Below are 20381 nucleotides of genomic sequence, written 5' to 3' on the forward strand. Positions count from 1 at the left end.
ATTAAAAGTTTAATTGAATCAACAAAGTTTTTAATTGAAATAAAAATCAATCACGCAAAGTAATAGCATCAATTACTTTTTTAATTGGATCAATTAAATTTTTAATTGGATCAATTAATTTTTTAATTGAGTGTCAATTAATTTTTTAATTCATACTATCATTTCCGTGATTGAAGACATTTCAATTTAAAAATTAATTGGATCAATGAATTTCGTGATTGAATCAAAAAAAAAATTTTTTGTGTGTATATATACTTTTTTTCTAATATATACCACGTATGGACAAAACGATGTTAAGAAGTTTTAAGATTCCTTGCCATCGGTAAGTATTACCACAACACAAGTAATTCGATTGTGGATGACAGTCTTTCGCAGAAGTTTCTACGCAATCCATGGTGGAGGGTACATAAAATTCGGCCTGGCTAAACTTACGGCCGTATATACTTGTTTTTGCTGAATATCTTATTTGCCATAGTCATTTATGAGTCCATGAGACAATCGCTTACTATGGGCAATAAATTAAATTAGGACACAAGTCTCGCCAAAATATGGACAGATACCAAAACAAAGCACAAGTACCCTGGGGAAGGTACAAATTGCCACAGAAAGCTCCAACGCAAGACTGATATCAATGCTCCAGATTATCTCACATTTTAAAGTTTTGTATATAGAAAAGGAATATGATCATCTCCTAGAGAAAGCCTTTATTTTTAGATGGGGAATATCTATCATTGATTTGGAGTAGGTTTATCAATTGGGATTTACCTTACTAACTTTTTGTCTTATCCAACTGCAAACTTATTTGCTTTTAATTAACATTGATAAATTAATAGCCCATGCATAGTCACCTACTTTATTTAATCGTATATTTAAGATATAAAGCAAGTTTATATATCCGTATATAATCTGTCCCTCCTTCAGTCCACTGTAGTGACACTGATGGTTGTTTACGAGTTCAACACTGCTACGGGAAATATGTATGAAGTGTATATTATTCTCTGAACTGTTCTTTGAATGTCAAAGATGGACTAAATGCTAACATGACCTTTTCAAAATATTGTATGTCTTATTTTTAATTTATCAAAAATGAAATCCTATTTTGTTTTACACATTCAAAAATTCTTGGAAGGCAAACAAATGTCAAAAAATTTTATGAGTCAATGGTAGCAACAAAATTATTTCCAAGGATGGTTGACATGAAAAGTTAACTGTCTTATAATTCTTGCAATAATAATTTTCTTAAATAGAATAAAAATGAAGGAAGAACATAAAGAAAAGCAAGAAGAAAGTGTGGGAAACATACATTTTTGAATTGTTTCGTTAATTTTTTAATGCGAGATAAATCTGTCAACAATTTTCTGTTACAGTAGAAAAATCGCACTAATGCAGTAATAAAGTAGTAAACTATCACACAATGCCTTGTTTCTAGTCAACAACAATTTTATTGAAACTTATTTGAACGAGACAACATCAATTCTAACGAATTCAGTGGTAGTATTTTTCCATGATTTTTATCGGCTTATTAATTTTTATGATAGCCTGAAATCGAACACACTTTGGACATACAATATGAGGTGTTTGATTACCTTATCCCCTTAGGGTCTCAGAAGTAAAATTATAAACTCGATATTTTATATTAGAAGCTTAATCAATCAATGTACTTATGTAGACCATTCTGAATAGAGTGATCAAAACCGGCGCTGGAAACCGGTGGACCGGTTTTTCGTTTTGCCCCGATTGTCAGTTTTGTATAAAATACCATTTACGGTGGACCGGTAGAACCGGTGTTTTTAGCATAATAAAAACCGATTTTCGGTTTTTTATTTGCAATATAAACTGAAATAATAAAACATCCCGAATGTACTTTCTGTGCACTTCCAACTCGTTTCTGAACACTTCCAACATAGTATTCATCCAAGGTTAGGTTAGGTTAGGTTAGATGGCAGCCCGATGTATTAGGCTCACTTAAACTATTGAGTCCATTGTGATACCACATTGGTGAACTTCTCTCTTATCACTGAGTGCTGCACGATTCCATGTTAAGCTCAATGACAAGGGACCCCCTTTTTATAGCCGAGTCCGAACGGCGCTCCACATTGCATTGAAACCACTTAGAGAAGTTTTGAAACCCTCAGAAATGTCACCAGCATTACTGAGGTGGGATAATCCACCGCTGAAAAACGTTTTGGTGTTCGGTCGAAGCAGGAATCGAACCCACGACCTTGTGTATGCAAGGCGGGCATGCTAACCATTGCACCACGGTGGCTCCCGAATTCATCTAAGATGTCAAATAAAATAAGTTGGTTTTCTATAGAAATCTCAGATATATTTCAATGACATATAAGCAAATCGTGCTTGTTCAATTAGGTGAGTATATTTTGTCAACAAAATCTATGATATTTCTTACGTTATTATTATACGACTTAATTTGGTGTACCTATCTGTAGAAAATGAACTCTGTGAATATTTTGAAAAACAACAAAATGATTATTCGAAAGCCAAATGCAGTATGTAAAGGGTGATACGGTCAAAATTTGGTCAATATAAACTTGACGTATTTCTTTCAATTTTGCATATAAAAAAACCTGAACACCCCTCATTTTGAAGCTGTGTGCGTGTAGAATGTTGCTCCTATTTTGATTTTGGAATTCACTCTTCAGTTGTCAAAATGCCGTCCAAGCAAGAAGAGCAGCGTATCAAAATTTTGCTCGGGGGGAAATCGAAAACCGGAAGCCGCTGAGACGACAAAGAGAGTTGCCGGTAGTTTCAAGCGAAACCCTAACCTCTCTCTCCGAGATGCCGCAAATAAGCTGGGTGTATCGTCTACAACCGTGCATCGAGCCAAAAAACGAGCCGGACTATCGACTTACAAGAAGGTAGTGACTCCAAACCGCGATGATAAACAAAATACGACGGTCAAAGCGCGATCCCGGAGGCTGTACACGACGATGCTGACGAAGTTTGACTGCTTGGTAATGGACGACGAGACCTACGTCAAAGCCGACTACAAGCAGCTTCCGGGACAGGAGTTTTATACGGCAAAAGGAAGGGGAAAGGTAGCAGATATTTTCAAGCACATAAAACTGTCAACGTTCGCAATGAAGTATCTGGTTTGGCAAGCCATCTGTACCTGTGGCTTGAAAAGCAGCATTTTCATAGCTTCCGGGACTGTCAACCAAAAAATTTACGTGAAAGAGTGTTTGAATAAACGTCTGCTGCCTTTCCTGAAGAAACACGGTTGTTCCGTACTGTTTTGGCCGCATTTGGCATCTTGCCATTACGGTAAAAAGGCCATGGAGTAGTACGCCGCCAACAACGTGCATGTGGTTCCCAAGGACAAGAACCCTCCCAACACGCCAGAGCTCCGCCCAATTGAGAAATACTGGGCTTTTGTCAAGCGGAACCTAAAGAAGACCAAAAAACCTGCTAAGGACGAGCAGCAGTTCTAGGCAAACTGGCTTTCTGCGGCGAAGAAGGTGGACAAGGTGGCTGTACAACATCTGATGGCAGGTGTCAAGCGTGAGGCCCGGCAATTCGGATTTGGAGAAGCGAAAGCCTAACTGAATATTTTTCCTGAATTTTATACTAATTGAACTTGAAAAAGAAATTTAATTTGATTTTTTAAATAAACGATTTCACCGATTTACACACGTTTTCCCTTGACCAAATTTTGACCGTATCACCCTTTATATACAATTATGAACTTGATATGGACCAATATTTGTGTGATTGGTGATCGATTTATCTGAGGGCTATATATAACTATAGACCGTTATGGACCTAGTTTGGCATGGTTGTTAACGGCCATATACTAGCACAATGTACCAAATTTCAACTGACTCGGATGAAATTTGCTCCTCCAAGGGGCTCCAAAACCACATCTCGGGATCGGTTTATATAGAGGCTATATATAATTATGGACTGATAGGAATACATGTATGGTTGTTATATACCATATACTAACACCACGTATTAAATTTCAATCAGATTGGATGAATTTTGCTTCCCCAAAAGGCACCGGAGTCAAATCTGGGGATCGGTTTATATGGGGGCTATATATAATTATGGACAGATATGTACCAATTCCTGCATGGTTGTTAGAGACCATATACTAACATCACGTACCAAATTTCAACCGAATCGGACGAATTTTGCTCTTCCAAGGGACTCCTGAGTTCAAATCTGGGGATTGGCTTATATGGGGGCTATATATAATTATGAACCGATTTCGATTAATTTTTGCATGGGTGTTTGAGGCCATATATTAATACCATGTCCAAATTTCTACTTAATCAGATGAATTTTGCTATTCCAAGAGGCTCCGGAGGTCAAATCTGGGGATCGATTTATATGGGGGCTATATATAATTATGGACCGATTTCGATCAATTTTTGCATGGGTGTTTGAGGCTATATATTAACACTACGTACCAAATTTCAACTGAATCGGATGAATTTTGCTCTTCCAAGGGACTCCGGAGGTCAAATCTGGGGATCGGTTTATATGGGGGCTATATATAATTATGGACCGATTTCGATCAATTTTTTCATGGGTGTTTGAGACCATATATTAACAACCACGTACCAAACTTCAGCTGAATCAGATGAATTTTGCTCTTCCAAGAGGCTCCGGAGGTCAAATCTGGGGATCGGTTTATATGGGGGCTATATAAAATTATGGACCAATGTGGACCAATTTTTGTATGGTTTTTAGACACCATATACTAACACCATGTACCAAATTTCAGCCGTATCGGGTGAAATTTGCTTCTCTTAGTGGCACCGCAAGCAAAATCTGGGGGTTCGTTTATATGGGGGCTATACGTAAAAGTGGACCGATATGGCCCATTTACAATACCATCCGACCTACATCAATAACAACTACTTGTGTCAAGTTTCAAGTCGATAACTTGTTTCGTTCGGAAGATAGCGTGATTTCAACAGACGGACGGACGGACGGACGGACATGCTTAGATCTACTCAGAATTTCAACACGACCCAGAATATATATACTTTATGGGGTCTTAGAGCAATATTTCGATGTGTTACAAACAGAATGACAATAGTTAATATACCCCCTCCTATGGTGCAGGGTATAAAAAGAGAGCCCTCCATAATTTAGTTGCAAAGCGTCTAAAAAGTGAACGAAGAAAATTTGGTAACAACCCCAGAACTAATCAAAAATTTAAGGTCAGATTTGTTCATAATCCATTGTGCAGTGGTAGAAAACTTGCTCTTGAGTTGAACATATCACGAGAAAGGACGCAACATAAATTGAAAAATGAGCTTGAAGTAAACCCATAGAAGTTCCAAAAAGTGCAAGAGCTTACCGATGTATAGAAAATTAGACCGAAATAAAAGATAGAAGAGAAGAGTTGCTTCGCTTGCACGAAAGAGGTCAGTTATCGAATTTGATTTTTTTTATTAAGTTATGTAGTAGTCATTGACTATTTTTAATTTCAAGTCACATACGTTTGTACCTTACATAAATTTAGGATTAACTAAGTAGCCTTGGACTTATGTAGGATTTTCTCAAGATAATTGAATTGATAATTTGTCAAAATAAAATTAATTGCTTTTTGGATTTTTAAACAACGAAAACCGTTGTTGTTATATCAATTTAAATTTGCAACATGCCTGGCGACAACAACCATTTAGAATTATCTTGTGTTGCGGTAAAAGTTCCACCATTCTGGCGACAAAATCCTCGATTATGGTTCCGACAATTGGAGTCACAATTTATTACATCTAGAATTACTGCTGATGATACCAAGTTCCACACATTAGTAGGTTCAATCGAGAGCAACTTTCTAAACCATGTAAGTCATATTGTAGAAAATTCCCTAGAAGAAAATAAGTACGGGGCTCTTAAGGATGCATTATTGAATGAATTTCAGATTTAAGAAAAGCGTTTACGACAACTTTTGGAAAATGGAAGTATTGGTGACAAAAAAAAAACTTTCGGCATTGCTAAGAGAAATGCGTGAATTGCCTTGCGGTAAGATATCTGAAGATTTGCTAAGAACATTATGGATTCAACATCTTCCTTCAACTACTAAAGCCATACTTTCGGTAAGTGAAGACAGAATTGAGAAACTTGCTTGGAGAATTTCCTGTGCCGGACGAAAGATTCAAGATTGTTAGCATTGACATTATGGGACATCTTCCTTTTTCCGAAGGATTCAAGTATTGTTTGACATGTATTGATAGATTTATACGATGACCGGAGGCAATACCATTATCTGACATTACTGTAGAATCTGTAGCCAAAGGTTTTCTCACTGGTAGGATTTCGCGTTTTGGGCTACATCCTCAAGTAATTACAGATCAGGGCCGACAGTTCGAATCATCTTTATTCCGGGAATTTTCGAAAATATTAGGTGTTCAAGTCGCGAATACTACGCCTTATCATCCACAGGCTAATGGACAGATTGAACGCTGGCATAGAACTCTCAAGTCTGCAATAATGTGTCATTCAAATCCACGTTGGACTGAAATTTTGCCATTAGTTATGTTAGGATTGCGATCTTCAATCAATTACGATACTAGAATATCCCCAGCAGGTTCTGTATTTGGTATGGAGTTAACACTACCCGGAGAGTTCGTCGGTGAATTCAAGTCTGCAATTATTACTTCGGAATGGGTTAAACAGTTTAAGGAGAATATGGCAACATTAAAAGCAGAAAAAGTCAAAAGACATGGAGAAAATCAAACATATGAACGGAGGAACTGCACCAATCTTTTTTTTATGTGTTTGTTCGCAATGATTCCGTTCGTACAACTCTACAACCGCCTTATAAAGGACCATTTGCAGTACTTTCTAAATCAGAAAATATGCCCCTTCTCGATATTAATGGAAAAGAACGGTTGATAGACTAAAGCCAGTTACAATCAGAAAATGAAGCTGACATTACCATCTCTTCAACGGAATTACATCAGAGAAAAGTTCTGGAGGGGGGGTGATGTGGTGACACTATTTCAAATCCTACTTTTGTTTTTTAGTTTTTTTTTTTTTTTCATTTCAAGTGTCATACATTTGTACCTTATATAAATTTTGGATTAACTAAGTCGCCTTAGAGTTGTGAAAAAATTTCTCAAGACAATTGAATTGATAATTTGTCAAAATAATATTTATTGCTTTTTGGATTTTAATCATCACGGCGCATAGATTTTTATAATAGGTTATTTTGTTATAACAATGGACTGAATAGTCTAAGTGAGCCCGAATCTTAATCGGGCTGCCACTTTATCCTTACAATAGGTTCAACCCCAGTTTCGACCGAACACGAAATCGTTTTTAGCAGTGATTTATCTCCTCTCAATAATGCTGGTGACATTTCTACGTGTTTCAAAGCTTCTCTAAGTGGCTTCATCGTAATGTAAAACCCGTTCGGACAAGCTTAAAAACCAAGCTAAACATAGAATAGGTCAGCACTCATTGATAAGAGAGAAATTCACCATGTGTGGACTGAATACTCTAAGTGAGTCTAACATAAACTTTCCAAGCTAAACTTCTAGCAAGATTGCAAACGACGACAAATAAGTAAAACTATGAAGACAGGATGCTTTACTAACACCATAAAAAGAGGGACCTCTAGTGGAGAATAGAGGCGTAACTTAACCAACACCAACGGTTTCTCCAAGCTGCTAAATCAACTAACGTTGATAATTTATGCCTTAATTAAATGGCCTTCTCCATTGTCGCACTATTGGGATATTTCCAATATTATTACGTTGAGATTTCCTAAGGAAGCGATTTCTAAACTCTTTAATAAATTTAAGTAGTATACTTGTAGGCATATAAAAAAATAAACACAAAAAGTATGGTCTCCCCTATTTATCATAATCCCAAAGCCAAACACCTAAACTTTTTAAATCAAATACAAACTTACCTGCAAATCTGGTGCTGCTAATGGACCAGGTTGTGCCAGATCACAAGCTGATATCCAAGGATTAAGGCGTGTTAGAGGAAAATTACTTTCCAATATCGATCGATGTACCTTGGTGTTATCGTCGATCTCCGTTGCCTTTGTTGTATCCAATGGTGTTAGATGTTCGACGTCTTCGGTGACCGATACAACTTTGTCATTCTCATTGCTCACTAAGTGAGCATTGTATAGAGTTTCAATGTTCCTATCACCACCGTCATTGTTGTCGATTGATACGTGTTCATCGTCAAGTGATCTCTGGGACTCACGTTGTTCTGCGTGTATTCGTTCGGACACTGAAATTGTTTCTTCTTCTGGTTCTTGATCTTGAAAACTTTTTGTTGCCTTGGAGTTATCATCATCATCATCTCCACTCTGCGATGGAGTTGGATCTTCATTTTGTTGTAATCGCTCAAAATCTTCAAGGGCATTTTGTTGATTAGTATCTTGGTATTCTGAAGTGCCACTACCACTACCATTTGCTGCTGCCGCTGCTGAAGAAGAAGAAGATGGAGTTATTGAAGACGAAGATGATGAAGTTGCAGAGGATGATGATGATGAGAAGGAGTATGAGGAAGAGGACGACGATGCTGATGCTGATGATGAAGCTACAGTCTCTGTACCACTGCTATAATCCTCTTCGTTAGTATCACCAATTTTGTCGTCCGTTAATTTAATCAAACGATCAAAGGACTCTTCCGATAGAAGATCGTCCTCGGCTACTAAGGCAAATATATCGTCTTCGTCAAAGGATCTTGACGAATCAGCTGTAAGCGAGGGAAAGTGTACGGGCAGACCACGTGATAAAGTTTGCTCGCCTAAACCACTATCTCGGTTGCGGGTGCGAATGTGACTACTACTACTACTGCTGCCGCTTCCACTGCTACTGCTGTCCAAAGCCGTTGATTGGGAGGTGCTGTCGTCCAGTGATTCGTTTGGATTATCGGCAGCAGCTTCAACAGCTCCACTGCTGCCTTTATAGTCAACAACACTTACACTACGCGCTCTTCTCTTTCGTCTGCGTCTATGTTTGGCCGTTTGACGCGGTCGCGACTTTCTTACCGAAGACACAACCCGATTTGAGACGACGGAACGCGCTCGCGGATCGTCGTAATAGTGTGTCAAATGCGATGGCAACGGAAACGTATAGGCAAAGTTATTCGTGGCACTGTATGAGGAGGTTACCGATGGTAGGGAGGGAGAGAAGAGATGAGACGCAGAACGTTGTAGAAAATTGTTGCTATAAAACGTATTAAAAAAGTCAAATGGCTGTGGTTCCACTTGCCGGTGGTTATAGTGTGTATGACGATTATCCTCTATGCCATCCTCATTGTGGTATAGAGATTGTGGATATTCCTTATGCTCATAAAGGCTTGAGGCTGATGAGTGTGGAGTTATGGTGTGGGTTGGTGGTGGCGGTGGTGATGCTGTTGCTGCGATAATGAATGAGGACGACGATGGCGGCAATGTTGCCGCTAATGTTGTTGGTGGTACAAGAGTTGACGACGGTGATAGTGTTGGTGGTAATGTTGGTGTTCCTGTGGCCGTTGGTGGTAGTGTTGTTGTTGTTCTTGTTATCAGTGGTGGTGGTGTTGTTGTTAGTGGTGGTGGTAGTGACGACGTTGTTATTGTAGTCTTTGAACTGATGCTGCTGGTGCTGCCACGCCGAGCCCCCGAAATAAACGCAAGCGCCATCACGACCAGCCCGGGTCCTGGCCGCATATTGACCTCGGGTTCGGCGGTGCTAGCATGGTGCAGGCCCGCTTGAGACGCACTTGCGACTCCAACTCAATGTCGGTAATGATGGGCTCATGGCCCCATCATCATTTTGTTTTGTTGTAAATTTTCTGAAAAATGGCACTGTATCACGGCACCCACCACAACGAATACTTCTCTCCGAAATATTCGGATATCGCTTTGTGTTGTCTTTATGGGCGACAGTGTTACTCAGATATAGTAACATAAATATCGTTATCCAAATTACATTCAAATCCTTTCAAAAAATTATTCTTGTTTTTTGTAGTGAACGTTTCCGATGAACGTTTATCACATACATAGTTTCCTTCCTCGCTGAACGGCAACAAGACAAATTAGAGTCCCAATCCTGAAAGATAAAATAAGAAAAAAATGTTAGATTCGAGGGATTTTTGACAAGAATGAAATTAAGAAATTATTAAAACTAGAACTCTATGAAAAAAAATCCACGAAATAAATCCTCACAAATATAAATATAATATACTCCCAATTTGGTCAACAGTGAATAATAGTTTTCCTAATTTCGATTTTGGGAGCTTAATATTTATGCTATTGTCACACTGGGCAAATATTTGACAGATGTCAAAACAGAATCCGTTCTCCTCATATTGTATTATAACATTATGATAGGATTATTTTCCAAAAATCGTATTTAGATGTTTGGAAAATGTTTCTGGAAAAATATTTGACACTCATTTTGGTCAAATATTTGGCAATACCCTTAGTTATCAATAAGGACTTTTTAAACAAATATAGATATGGAAGCAAAATTAATTTAAACAAGTATATACGGCCGTAAGTTCGGCCAGGCCGAAGCTTATGTACACTCCACCATGGATTGCGTAGAAACTTGTACTGAAGCCGATGGCAAGGTATCATAAATCTTCCTAACAATGTAATATATATCACATAGTCCATACTTGGTATATATTAAACTACAAAAGGGCCGATTAAATACGTATATAATTAAGTTTAAAGTTTCTATAGAAATACAATTTTGACAACATTTTCTATAGAAGGGTTTCAAAGCTTCTCTAAGTGGTTTCACATCAATGTGGAACGCCGTTCGGACTCGGCTATAAAAAGGAGGTCCCTTGTCATTGAGCTTAACATGGAATCGGGCAGCACTCAGTGATAAGAGAGAAGTTCACCAATGTGGTATCACAATGGATTGAATAGTCTAAGTGCGCCGATACATCGGGCTGCCACCTAACCTAACCTCTATAGAAGTAAAATTTTGACAAAATTTTCTATAGAAAAAAAATTTTGACAAAATTTTCTATAGAAATAAAATTTTGACAAAATTTTCTGTAGAAATAAAATTTTGACAAAATTTTCTATAGAAATAAAATTTTGGTAGATTATTTTTGGCTAGAGTGGCAACCATGATTATGAACCGATATGGACCAATTTTTGTGTGATTGGGGATCGGCTATATATAACTTTAGACCGATATGGACCAATTTTGGCATGGTTATTAGCGGCCTTATACTAACACAACGTTGCAAATTTCAACCGGATCGGATGAATTTTGCTCCTCCAAGAGGCTACGGAGATCAAATCTGGGGAACGGTTTATATGGGGCCTATATATAATTATGGACCGATGTGGACCAATTTTTGCATGGTTGTTAGAGACCATATACTAACACCATGTAGCAAATTTCAGCCGGATCGGATGAAATTTGCTTCTCTTAAGGCAATCGCAAGCCAAATTTGGGGGTCCGTTTATATGGGGGATATACGTAAAAGTGGACCGATATGGCCCATTTGCAATGCCAAGTTTCAAGTCGAGATCTTGTTTCGTTCGGAAGTTAGCGTGATTTCAACAGACGGACGGAAGGACATGCTCAGATCGACTCAGAATTTCACCACGACCCAGAATATATATGCTTTATGGGGTCTTAGAGCAATATTTCGATTTCGATGATGATGACAAAGTTAATATACCCCCAACCTATGGTGGAGGGTATAAAAATCTACATACAAAAATGTACAAAAGCCTGAACTTATAATCTACTATATAAAAATAAGTCAGGTTTTCCTTCCTGACGCAATAACTCCAGAACGCACGGAGAACGTATAGGGTAATCATGTGGTCAAAATAGGGTACCTCATTTTTTTTAAAGTACAATGAAAAAACTAAAATTTGTCGACTTACAGAAATTTTACAGAGAACTTGGGGGAGATTATGAAATTTATATAAGGCATATGATTTTTTTAATATTTGGTCGGGGTAAAATAAAAGGACACAGGGAGACCTCATTTCTCCTCAAGTACATACCGTGAAACATTTAAACTTTTCCACTTGAAATTTACAGAGGATGTTGAGTAGGTTATATTATTATAATGGATATCTGATTTCGTGATTATCGTAAGGGAAGAGGGGCATCCCCTTGCCCTGCTTTTTAAAAATTTGGCTTATGAATTGCTTGAGATTTTCTGGGACGTCTACACAATATAACAGGTTGGCTGATAAATCCCCGGTCTGACACATAGATGGCGTCGCTAGTATTAAATGCATATTATTTTTATATAGTACCAACCTTCAAATGATTCGTGTCAAAATTTGACGTCTGCAAGTCAATTAGTTTGTGAGATAGAGCGTCTTTTGTGAAGCAACTTTTGTTATTGTGAAAAAAAATGAAAAAAAGGAATTTCGTGTTTTGATAAAATACTGTTTTCTGAAGTGAAAAAATACGGTGGAAGCAAAAACTTGGCTTGATAATGAGTTTCCGAACTCTGTCCCAGAGAAATCAACAATAATTGATTGGTATGCCAAATTCAAGCGTGGTGAAATGAGCACGGAGGACGGTGAACGCAGTGGACGCCCGAAAGAGGTGGTTACCAACGAAAACATCAAAAAAATCCAATAATGATTTTGAGTGACCGTAAAATGAAGTTGATCGAGATAGCAGGGGCCTTATCATCAATATTTGGATATGCGGAAGCTCTGTGCAAAATGGGTGCCGCGCGAGCTCACATTTGACCAAAAACAACAACGTGTTGATGATTCTGAGCGGTGTTTGCAGCTGTTAACTCGTAACACACCCGAGTTTTTCCGTCGATATGTGACAATGGATTAAACGTGGCTCCATCACTACACGACTGAGTCCAATCGACAGTCGGCAGAGTGGACAGCGACCGGTGAACCGTCTCCGAAGCGTGGAAAGACTCAAAAGTCCGCTGGCAAAGTAATGGCCTCTGTTTTTTAGGATGCGCATGGAATAATTTTTATCGATTATCTTGAGAAGGGAAAAACCTTCAACAGTGACTATTATATGGCGTTATTGGAGCGTTTGAAGGTCGAAATCGCGGCAAAACGGTCCCATATGAAGAAGAAAAAAGTGTTGTTCCACCAAGACAACGCACCGTGCCACAAGTCATTGAGAATGATGGCAAAAATTCATGAATTGGCTTCGAATTGCTTCCCACCCACCGTATTCTCCAGATCTGGCCCCAGCGACTTTTTCTTGTTCTCAGACCTCAAAAGGATGCTCGCAGGAAAAAAATTTTGCTGCAATGAAGAGGTGATCGCCGAAACTGAGGCCTATTTTGAGGCAAAACCGAAGGAGTACTACCAAAATGGTATCAAAAAATTGGAAGGTCGTTATAATCGTTGCATCGCTCTTGATGTATGTTGAATAATAAAAACGAATTCTGACAAAAAAAGTGTTTTTCTTTGTTAGACCGGGGACTTATCAGCCAACGTTATATCATTTTTCCATATTGGGACGGGGATGTAGACCTCATCTAAAACTGAAAAAAACCTAGAATTCTCAAGTTTACTTGAAATTTACAAAGGCCATAGGGGAAGGTTATGAAATCAATATGGTGCACTTTATTTGTGGGTATTTGATCGTGAACCTTCTCTTTGCCCCGCACTATGAAACTTGAAGGAAAGTATACAGATTTTCTTGGAATTTGCAGAGAAAGTGACTTCCCTTTACAAATATAGAGAAAAACAGAGCTGACCTTCTACGATTTAAAGGGTGATACGGTCAAAATTTGGTCAATATAAACTTGACGTATTTCTTTCAATTTTGCATTTAAAAAACCTGAACACCCCTCATTTTGAAGGTGTGTGTGTGTATTTTGATTTTGGAATTCACTCTTCAGTTGTCAAAATACCGTCCAAGCAAGAAGAGCAGCGTATCAACATTTTGCTCGCGCATCGCGAAAATCCGAGCTACGCAAAGCTGGCAAAATCGCTAAAAGTTGCCAAATCAACCGTTACAAATGTAATTAAAGTGTTTGGGGAACGTTTGTCGACACCCAGGAAGTCTGGATCGGGGGGAAATCGAAAACCGGAAGCCGCTGAGACGACAAAGAGAGTAGTCGGTAGTTTCAAGCGAAACCCTAACCTCTCTCTCCGAGATGCCGCAAATAAGCTGGGTGTATCGTCTACAACCGTGCATCGACCCAAAAACCGACCCGGACTATCGACTTACAAGAAGGTAGTGACTCCAAATCGCGATGATAAACAAAATACGACGGCCAAAGCGCGATCCCGGAGGCTGTACACGACGATGCTGACGGAGTTTGACTGCGTGGTAATGGACGACGAAACCTACGTCAAAGTCGACTACAAGCAGCTTCCGTGACAGGAGTTTTATACGGCAAAAGGAAGGGGAAAGGTAGCAGATATTTTCAAGCACATAAAACTGTCAAAGTTCGCAAAGAAATATCTGTTTTGGCAAGCCATCTGTACCTGTGGCTTGAAAAGCAGCATTTTCATAGCTTCTGGGACTGTCAACCAAGAAATTTACGTGAAAGAGTGTTTGAATAAACGTCTGCTGCCTTTCCTGAAGAAACACGGTTGTTCCGTACTGTTTTGGCCGGATTTGGCATCTTGCCATTACGGTAAAAAGGCCATGGAGTGGTACGCCGCCAACAATGTGCAGGTGGTTCCCAAGGACAAGAACCCTCCCAACACGCCAGAGCTCCGCCCAATTGAGAAATACTGGGCTATTGTCAAGCGGAACCTAAAGAAGACCAAAAAACTGCTAAGGACAAGCAGCAGTTCAAGGCAAAATGGCTTTCTGGGGCGAAGAAGGTGGACAAGGTGGCTGTACAAAATCTGATGGCAATAAGGATTTGGAAAAGCGAAAGCCTAACTGAATATTTTTCCTGAATTGAAAAAGAAATTTAATTTGATTTTTTACATTAACGATTTCACCGATTTACACGCGTTTTCCCTTGACCAAATTTTGACCGTATCACCCTTTAGAAAGAGTCCCATTATGAAAATTGAAATTTCGTAACAATATCCATACAAAATACGTAAATTCAAAAATAAAAATTGAAAAATATTATTAATTTTTATGAATTTTTGTGAGGAATTCATAAAAATTAATAATATTTTTCATTACGAACAAGTATATACGGCTGTAAGTACTTATATACCCTCCACCATAGATTGCGTAGAAACTTCTACTACAGACAGTCATCCACAATCAAATTGCTTGTGTTGGGGTAACACTTGCCGATGGCACGATATCTTAAAACTTCTTAATACCGTAATACCGTTGTAACTTAGTCCATACGGGTATATATTAAACAACCAAAAAAGACCGATTAAATATGTATATAATTCGTTTGACAAAAATTTCTATAGAAATAACATTTTGACAAATTTTCTATAGAAATAAAATTTTGACAAAATTTTCTATAGAAATAAAATTTTGACAAAATTTTCTATAGAAATAAAATTTTTACAAAATTTTCTATAGAAATAAAATTTTGACAAAATTTTCTATAGAAATAAAATTTTGACAAAATTTTGACAAAATTTTCTATAGAAATAAAATTTTGACAAAATTTTCTATAGAAATAAAATTTTGACAAAATTTTCTATAGAAATAAAATTTTGACAAAATTTTCTATAGAAATAAAATTTTGACAAAATTTTCTATAGTAATAAAATTTTGACAAAATTTTATATAGTAATAAAATTTTGACAAAATTTTATATAGAAATAAAATGTTGTAGATTATTTTTGGCGATATGAACCAATTTTTGTGTGATTGGGGATCGGCTATATATAACTATAGACCTATATGGACCAACTTTGGCATGGTTAGCGGCCATATACTAGCGTAATGTACCAAATTTCAACCGAATCGGATGAATTGTGCTCCTTCAAGAGGCTCCGGAGTTCAAATCTGGGTATCGGCTTAAATGGGGGTTATATATATTTATGGACCGATATGGACCAATTTTTGCATGGTTGTTAGAGACCATATACTTACAGCTCGTACCAAATTTCGACCAGATCGGATGAATTGGGCTCCTTCAAGAGGTGCCGGAGGTCAAATTTAGGAATCGGTTTAAATGGGGGCTATATATAATTATGGACCGATGTGGACCAATGTTTGCATGGTTATTATAGACCATATACTAACACGATGTTCCAAATTTCAACCGAATCGGATGAATTTTGCTCCTCCAAGAGGTTCCGGAGGTCAAATTTGGGAATCGGTTTAAACGGGGGCTATATATAATTATGGACCGATGTGGACCAATTTTTGCACGGTTATTATAGACCATATACTAACACGCTGTACCAAATTTCAACAGGATCGGATGAACTTTGCTCTTCCAAGAAGCTCCGCAGTTCAAATCTGGGGATCGGTTTATATCGGGGCTATATATAATTATGGACCGATATGGACCAATATTTGCATGGTTGTTAGAGACCATATACTAACTCCACGTAACAAATTTCATCCGGATCGGAAGAAATTTGCTCCTCTAAGAGGCTCCGCAAATCAAATCTGGGGATCGGTTTATATGGGGGCTATACGTAAAAGTGGTCCAATTTGGCCCATTTGCAATAGCATCCGACCTACATCAATAACAACTACTTATACCAAGTTTCAAGTCGATAGCTTGTTTCGTTAGGAAGCTATCGTGATTTCAACAGACGGACGGACCGGTGGACATGCTGAGAGCGACTCAGAATTTCACCACGACCCAGAATATCTATACTTTTTGGGGTTTTAGAACAATGTGTTACAACGGAATTACAAAGTTGTATATCCCCATCCTACGGTGGAGGGTATAAAAATGCAAATTTGTCGATGCAAGATGAAAATGTGCGGTTTTATTTTGCAATTTTTAATTATACTGGGGAAATATTTTATTGGTGATTTTAAATAATGTTATATATGTATTTTATTTATTTTTTATAAATAATTTTCCATAGGTTTTGGATAACTTTAAAACTAACTTTATTTTTGGGAAAGTCTCAACTAATTTGGGTTAGTCGTCATTTGAAGGATTTTGCATATTCTTTGCCAATTTTTATAGAGCCGTTGGTAACCTTACACAATTATATTAGATGGTTAGAAGGACAACGCAAAAGTTTTATTTTCTATCAAAAGCACAGGAACCGAAAATGTCCAACTGACATCGATCGGAAAAATTTTAATTATTGCGAGCTCATTCAAGTACATCCAGATGTCAGTTTTGTTTACAAATTTAATGTTAGTAAACAAAAGATATTAAATATTTTCAAATTATTTTGTTTAAATTTTAATGTTAGTTGCCAATAGTAACCTATGCAACCAATAGTTACCTATGTAACCAATAGTAACCATAAATGTTTTTGACAATAGTAACCTGTGGAATGTAAAATGTAACCAATAGTGACAGGAGCCGAAAATGTCCAACTGAAATCGATCGGAAAAATTTAAATTATTATAAGCTCATTGGTCCAATACAATTATTGATGCCATCTAATTTTTAGACCGGAAGGAAAATAGCAGGTGTTTCCTACATAAAAAAAATACAAATAAATATTTTAAATATAAATTAGTATGGACCCGCAGAAAAAAAAATAAATTTCGAACAATAAATGTACATGAGAAGATGGAAGATTCCGATGAAAATGTAGTACTTTTGTGGATTTGGGAGGAATGTTTCATAATTTTTGGAACATTTTCATACTATATTTTTGGGGAATTTTTATCTATTTCGTTTTGACTTCATTTGACAAATGTTTAATTTTTTTTTGGTTTCCATAGAGACGCTTGAATACCCTTCCCCCTCTTCGAGGAAGAATATTAGCATTCGCATTTACGAAGCAAAAGCAAAGGGACCAAATTTCGATCAGAAATATTTAAATTATTTTTATTTAATAGGTCCAACGAAATAATAAGAGCCAACATTTTTTTAATCACTTAAAATTGATTTGGAAGTAGTCAATGAAGCGAATACATTTTGAAGAAGTAAATGTACATAATAACATTAAATATTTCGATGAAAAGGAACAATACCATATTTTCTGTGGAATTTTCATTTTATCAGAGAAATTATTCAAAATTTATTATAATTTCTTCATCTAATGTGTGCTAATCTTCATTTGTGAATTTTTTAAAATGTTATGGGATTTCATTTCCCAATGCTTTCACTCATTGTAAAAAATCGCCAATCTTTCATTCCTTATTCTATGAAAATAAAATTTTTACAAAATTTTCTATAGATATAAAATTTTGACAAAATTTTCCATAAAAATAAAATTTTGGCAAAATTTTCCATAGAAATAAAATGTTGACAAAAAAATAAAATAAAATTTTGACAAAATTTTCCAAAAGAAAAAAAATCTGCCAACATTTTCCGTAGAAATAAAATTTTAACAAAACTTTCTTAAGAAATAAAATTTTGAAAAATAGTATTTTTTGGTAGTTTTTGCTAAGATTTTCTCCAAATATTGGTAGATTATTTTTGTCTCAAATTTCAACTTGACTGTAAGTGAAAGTGTTCGTGTGGAATATAGAAACACATGCTTTTTTCGACTAAAACATTCTTGAAATTCAATCAAATCATGTTGTTGACTATGGTTTTTATAAAATTGAGATTTTCTTCCAGCATGAACTTGTCTGTTTTGTCAAATTTGTAATAGACTACTCGTATTAGCAAATAAGTTTGTTAAAGACTTTCTCAAAATATAAAAGTATTTTGTCAAAAATAGATTGCAAATAAACAGAATTATTAAAAAAAAAAAAAAAAAAAAAAACTATTATACCATAAATCTGATAACGGTTCAAAAATGTCTACACAAAAGATACTAAATCATTCGCGGGGTACTACGGGTGAAACAGTATTGAAAAAAGTAATATATAGTAGTACATCATCTATCGTTAAGCGTACCAAATTTGGATAAAATCGGTTCAGATTTAGATATAGCTCTCATATATAACTTTCGCCCGATTTACTCATATGACCGATTTACGAGAAATTTTGCAGAGATACAAGAATTGTTATTCGAACTATGCATGGAAAATTTGGTCAATATCGGTTCAGATTTAGATATAGCTCCCACACCCTCAAAAAAGCTTGCTTCTGTAACATATACCCCAAACACATTTTGCTTCAAGCATATATTTTTTCAGGATTGGTCCAAACAAAATATTGTTTGTATTGTTCAAACATATTATGTTTCACCTTATATATACACTAGTAGAAAAAAATTTTAATAAAATTTTCTTTGTGTGGATATATTTTTATGGCGTCAATTGGTTACTTCCATTATTTTACCTGCAGCATACTCTCTAGGTCACTCTTTCTAAACACATATATGTTTATAGGCTATTTCGAAATTAATATATGTTCGCATCTAAGCATATTATATTTACAAACATTTTATGTCCCAAACATAATATGTTCTAACATATTAACATATCGTATACATCCCTAACATGTTATGCTAGTTTATGAACATTATATGCTTGCACTTAAAAATATTGTGTTAAAAAATTGGAGTTCCAAAGATATAATTTTTACACCCAAACATATGAAAAACAGTCTTTTTCGTCCGTGCATATATATGTACGCCAGAGTTGGGAAAATAGGGTAGAATGTTTCATATTTTAGACCTTTTTATACCCTCCACCATAGGATGGGGGTATATTAACTTTGTCATTCCGTTTGCAACACATCGAAATATTGCTCTAAGACCCCATAAAGTATATATATTCCGGGTCTTGGTGAAATTCTGAGTCGATCTGAGCATGTCCGTCCGTCTGTTGAAATCACGCTAACTTCCGAACAAAACAAGCTATCGACTTGAAACTTGGCACAAGTAGTTGTTATTGATGTAGGTCGGAAGGTATTGCAAATGGGCCATATCGAACCACTTTTGCGTATAGCCCCCATATAAACGGACCCCCAAATTTGGCTTGCGATTGCTCTAAGAGAAGCAAGTTTCATCCGATTCCGCTGAAATTTGGTACATGCTGTTAGTATATGGTCTCTAACAACCATGCAAAAATTGGTCCACATTGGTCAATAATTACATATAGCCCCCATATAAACCGATCCCCCGATTTCGCTTGCGGAGCCTCCACGATAAGCAAATTTCATCCGATCCGGTTGAAATTTGGTACATGATGTTAGTATATGATCTCTAACAACCATGCAAAAATTGGTCCACATCGGTCCATAATTATATATAGCCCCCATGTAAACCGATCACCAGATTTGACGTCCGGAGCCTCTTGGAAGACAAAAATTCATCTGATTCAGTTTATATTTCGTACGTGGTCTTAATATATGGCCTCAAACACCCATGCAAAAATTGGTCGAAATCGGCCAATAATTATATATAGGCCCCACATAGACCGATCCCCAGATTTGACCTCCGGTGCCTTTTGGAGAATCTGGTAAAAATTTGGTACGTGATGGAAGTATATGATATT

General features: G+C 36.7%; 1 protein-coding gene across 1 annotated transcript in view; it reads right to left on the minus strand.

Annotated features, from left to right (window-relative positions):
- The window catches only part of Mid1 (calcium-permeable channel component Mid1), a 272394-nt gene that overhangs the window by 244722 nt on the left and 7291 nt on the right, over nucleotides 1-20381 (minus strand). The window contains exon 2 of the mRNA XM_075311745.1: nucleotides 7892-10031. Within this exon, the coding sequence (XP_075167860.1) occupies nucleotides 7892-9649 (1758 nt within the window). The 5' untranslated portion in view covers nucleotides 9650-10031. The remainder of the gene's footprint in view (nucleotides 1-7891; nucleotides 10032-20381) is intronic.

Source organism: Haematobia irritans, chromosome 5 (genome assembly GCF_050003625.1).
Source record: "Haematobia irritans isolate KBUSLIRL chromosome 5, ASM5000362v1, whole genome shotgun sequence".
Taxonomy (NCBI): domain Eukaryota; kingdom Metazoa; phylum Arthropoda; class Insecta; order Diptera; family Muscidae; genus Haematobia; species Haematobia irritans.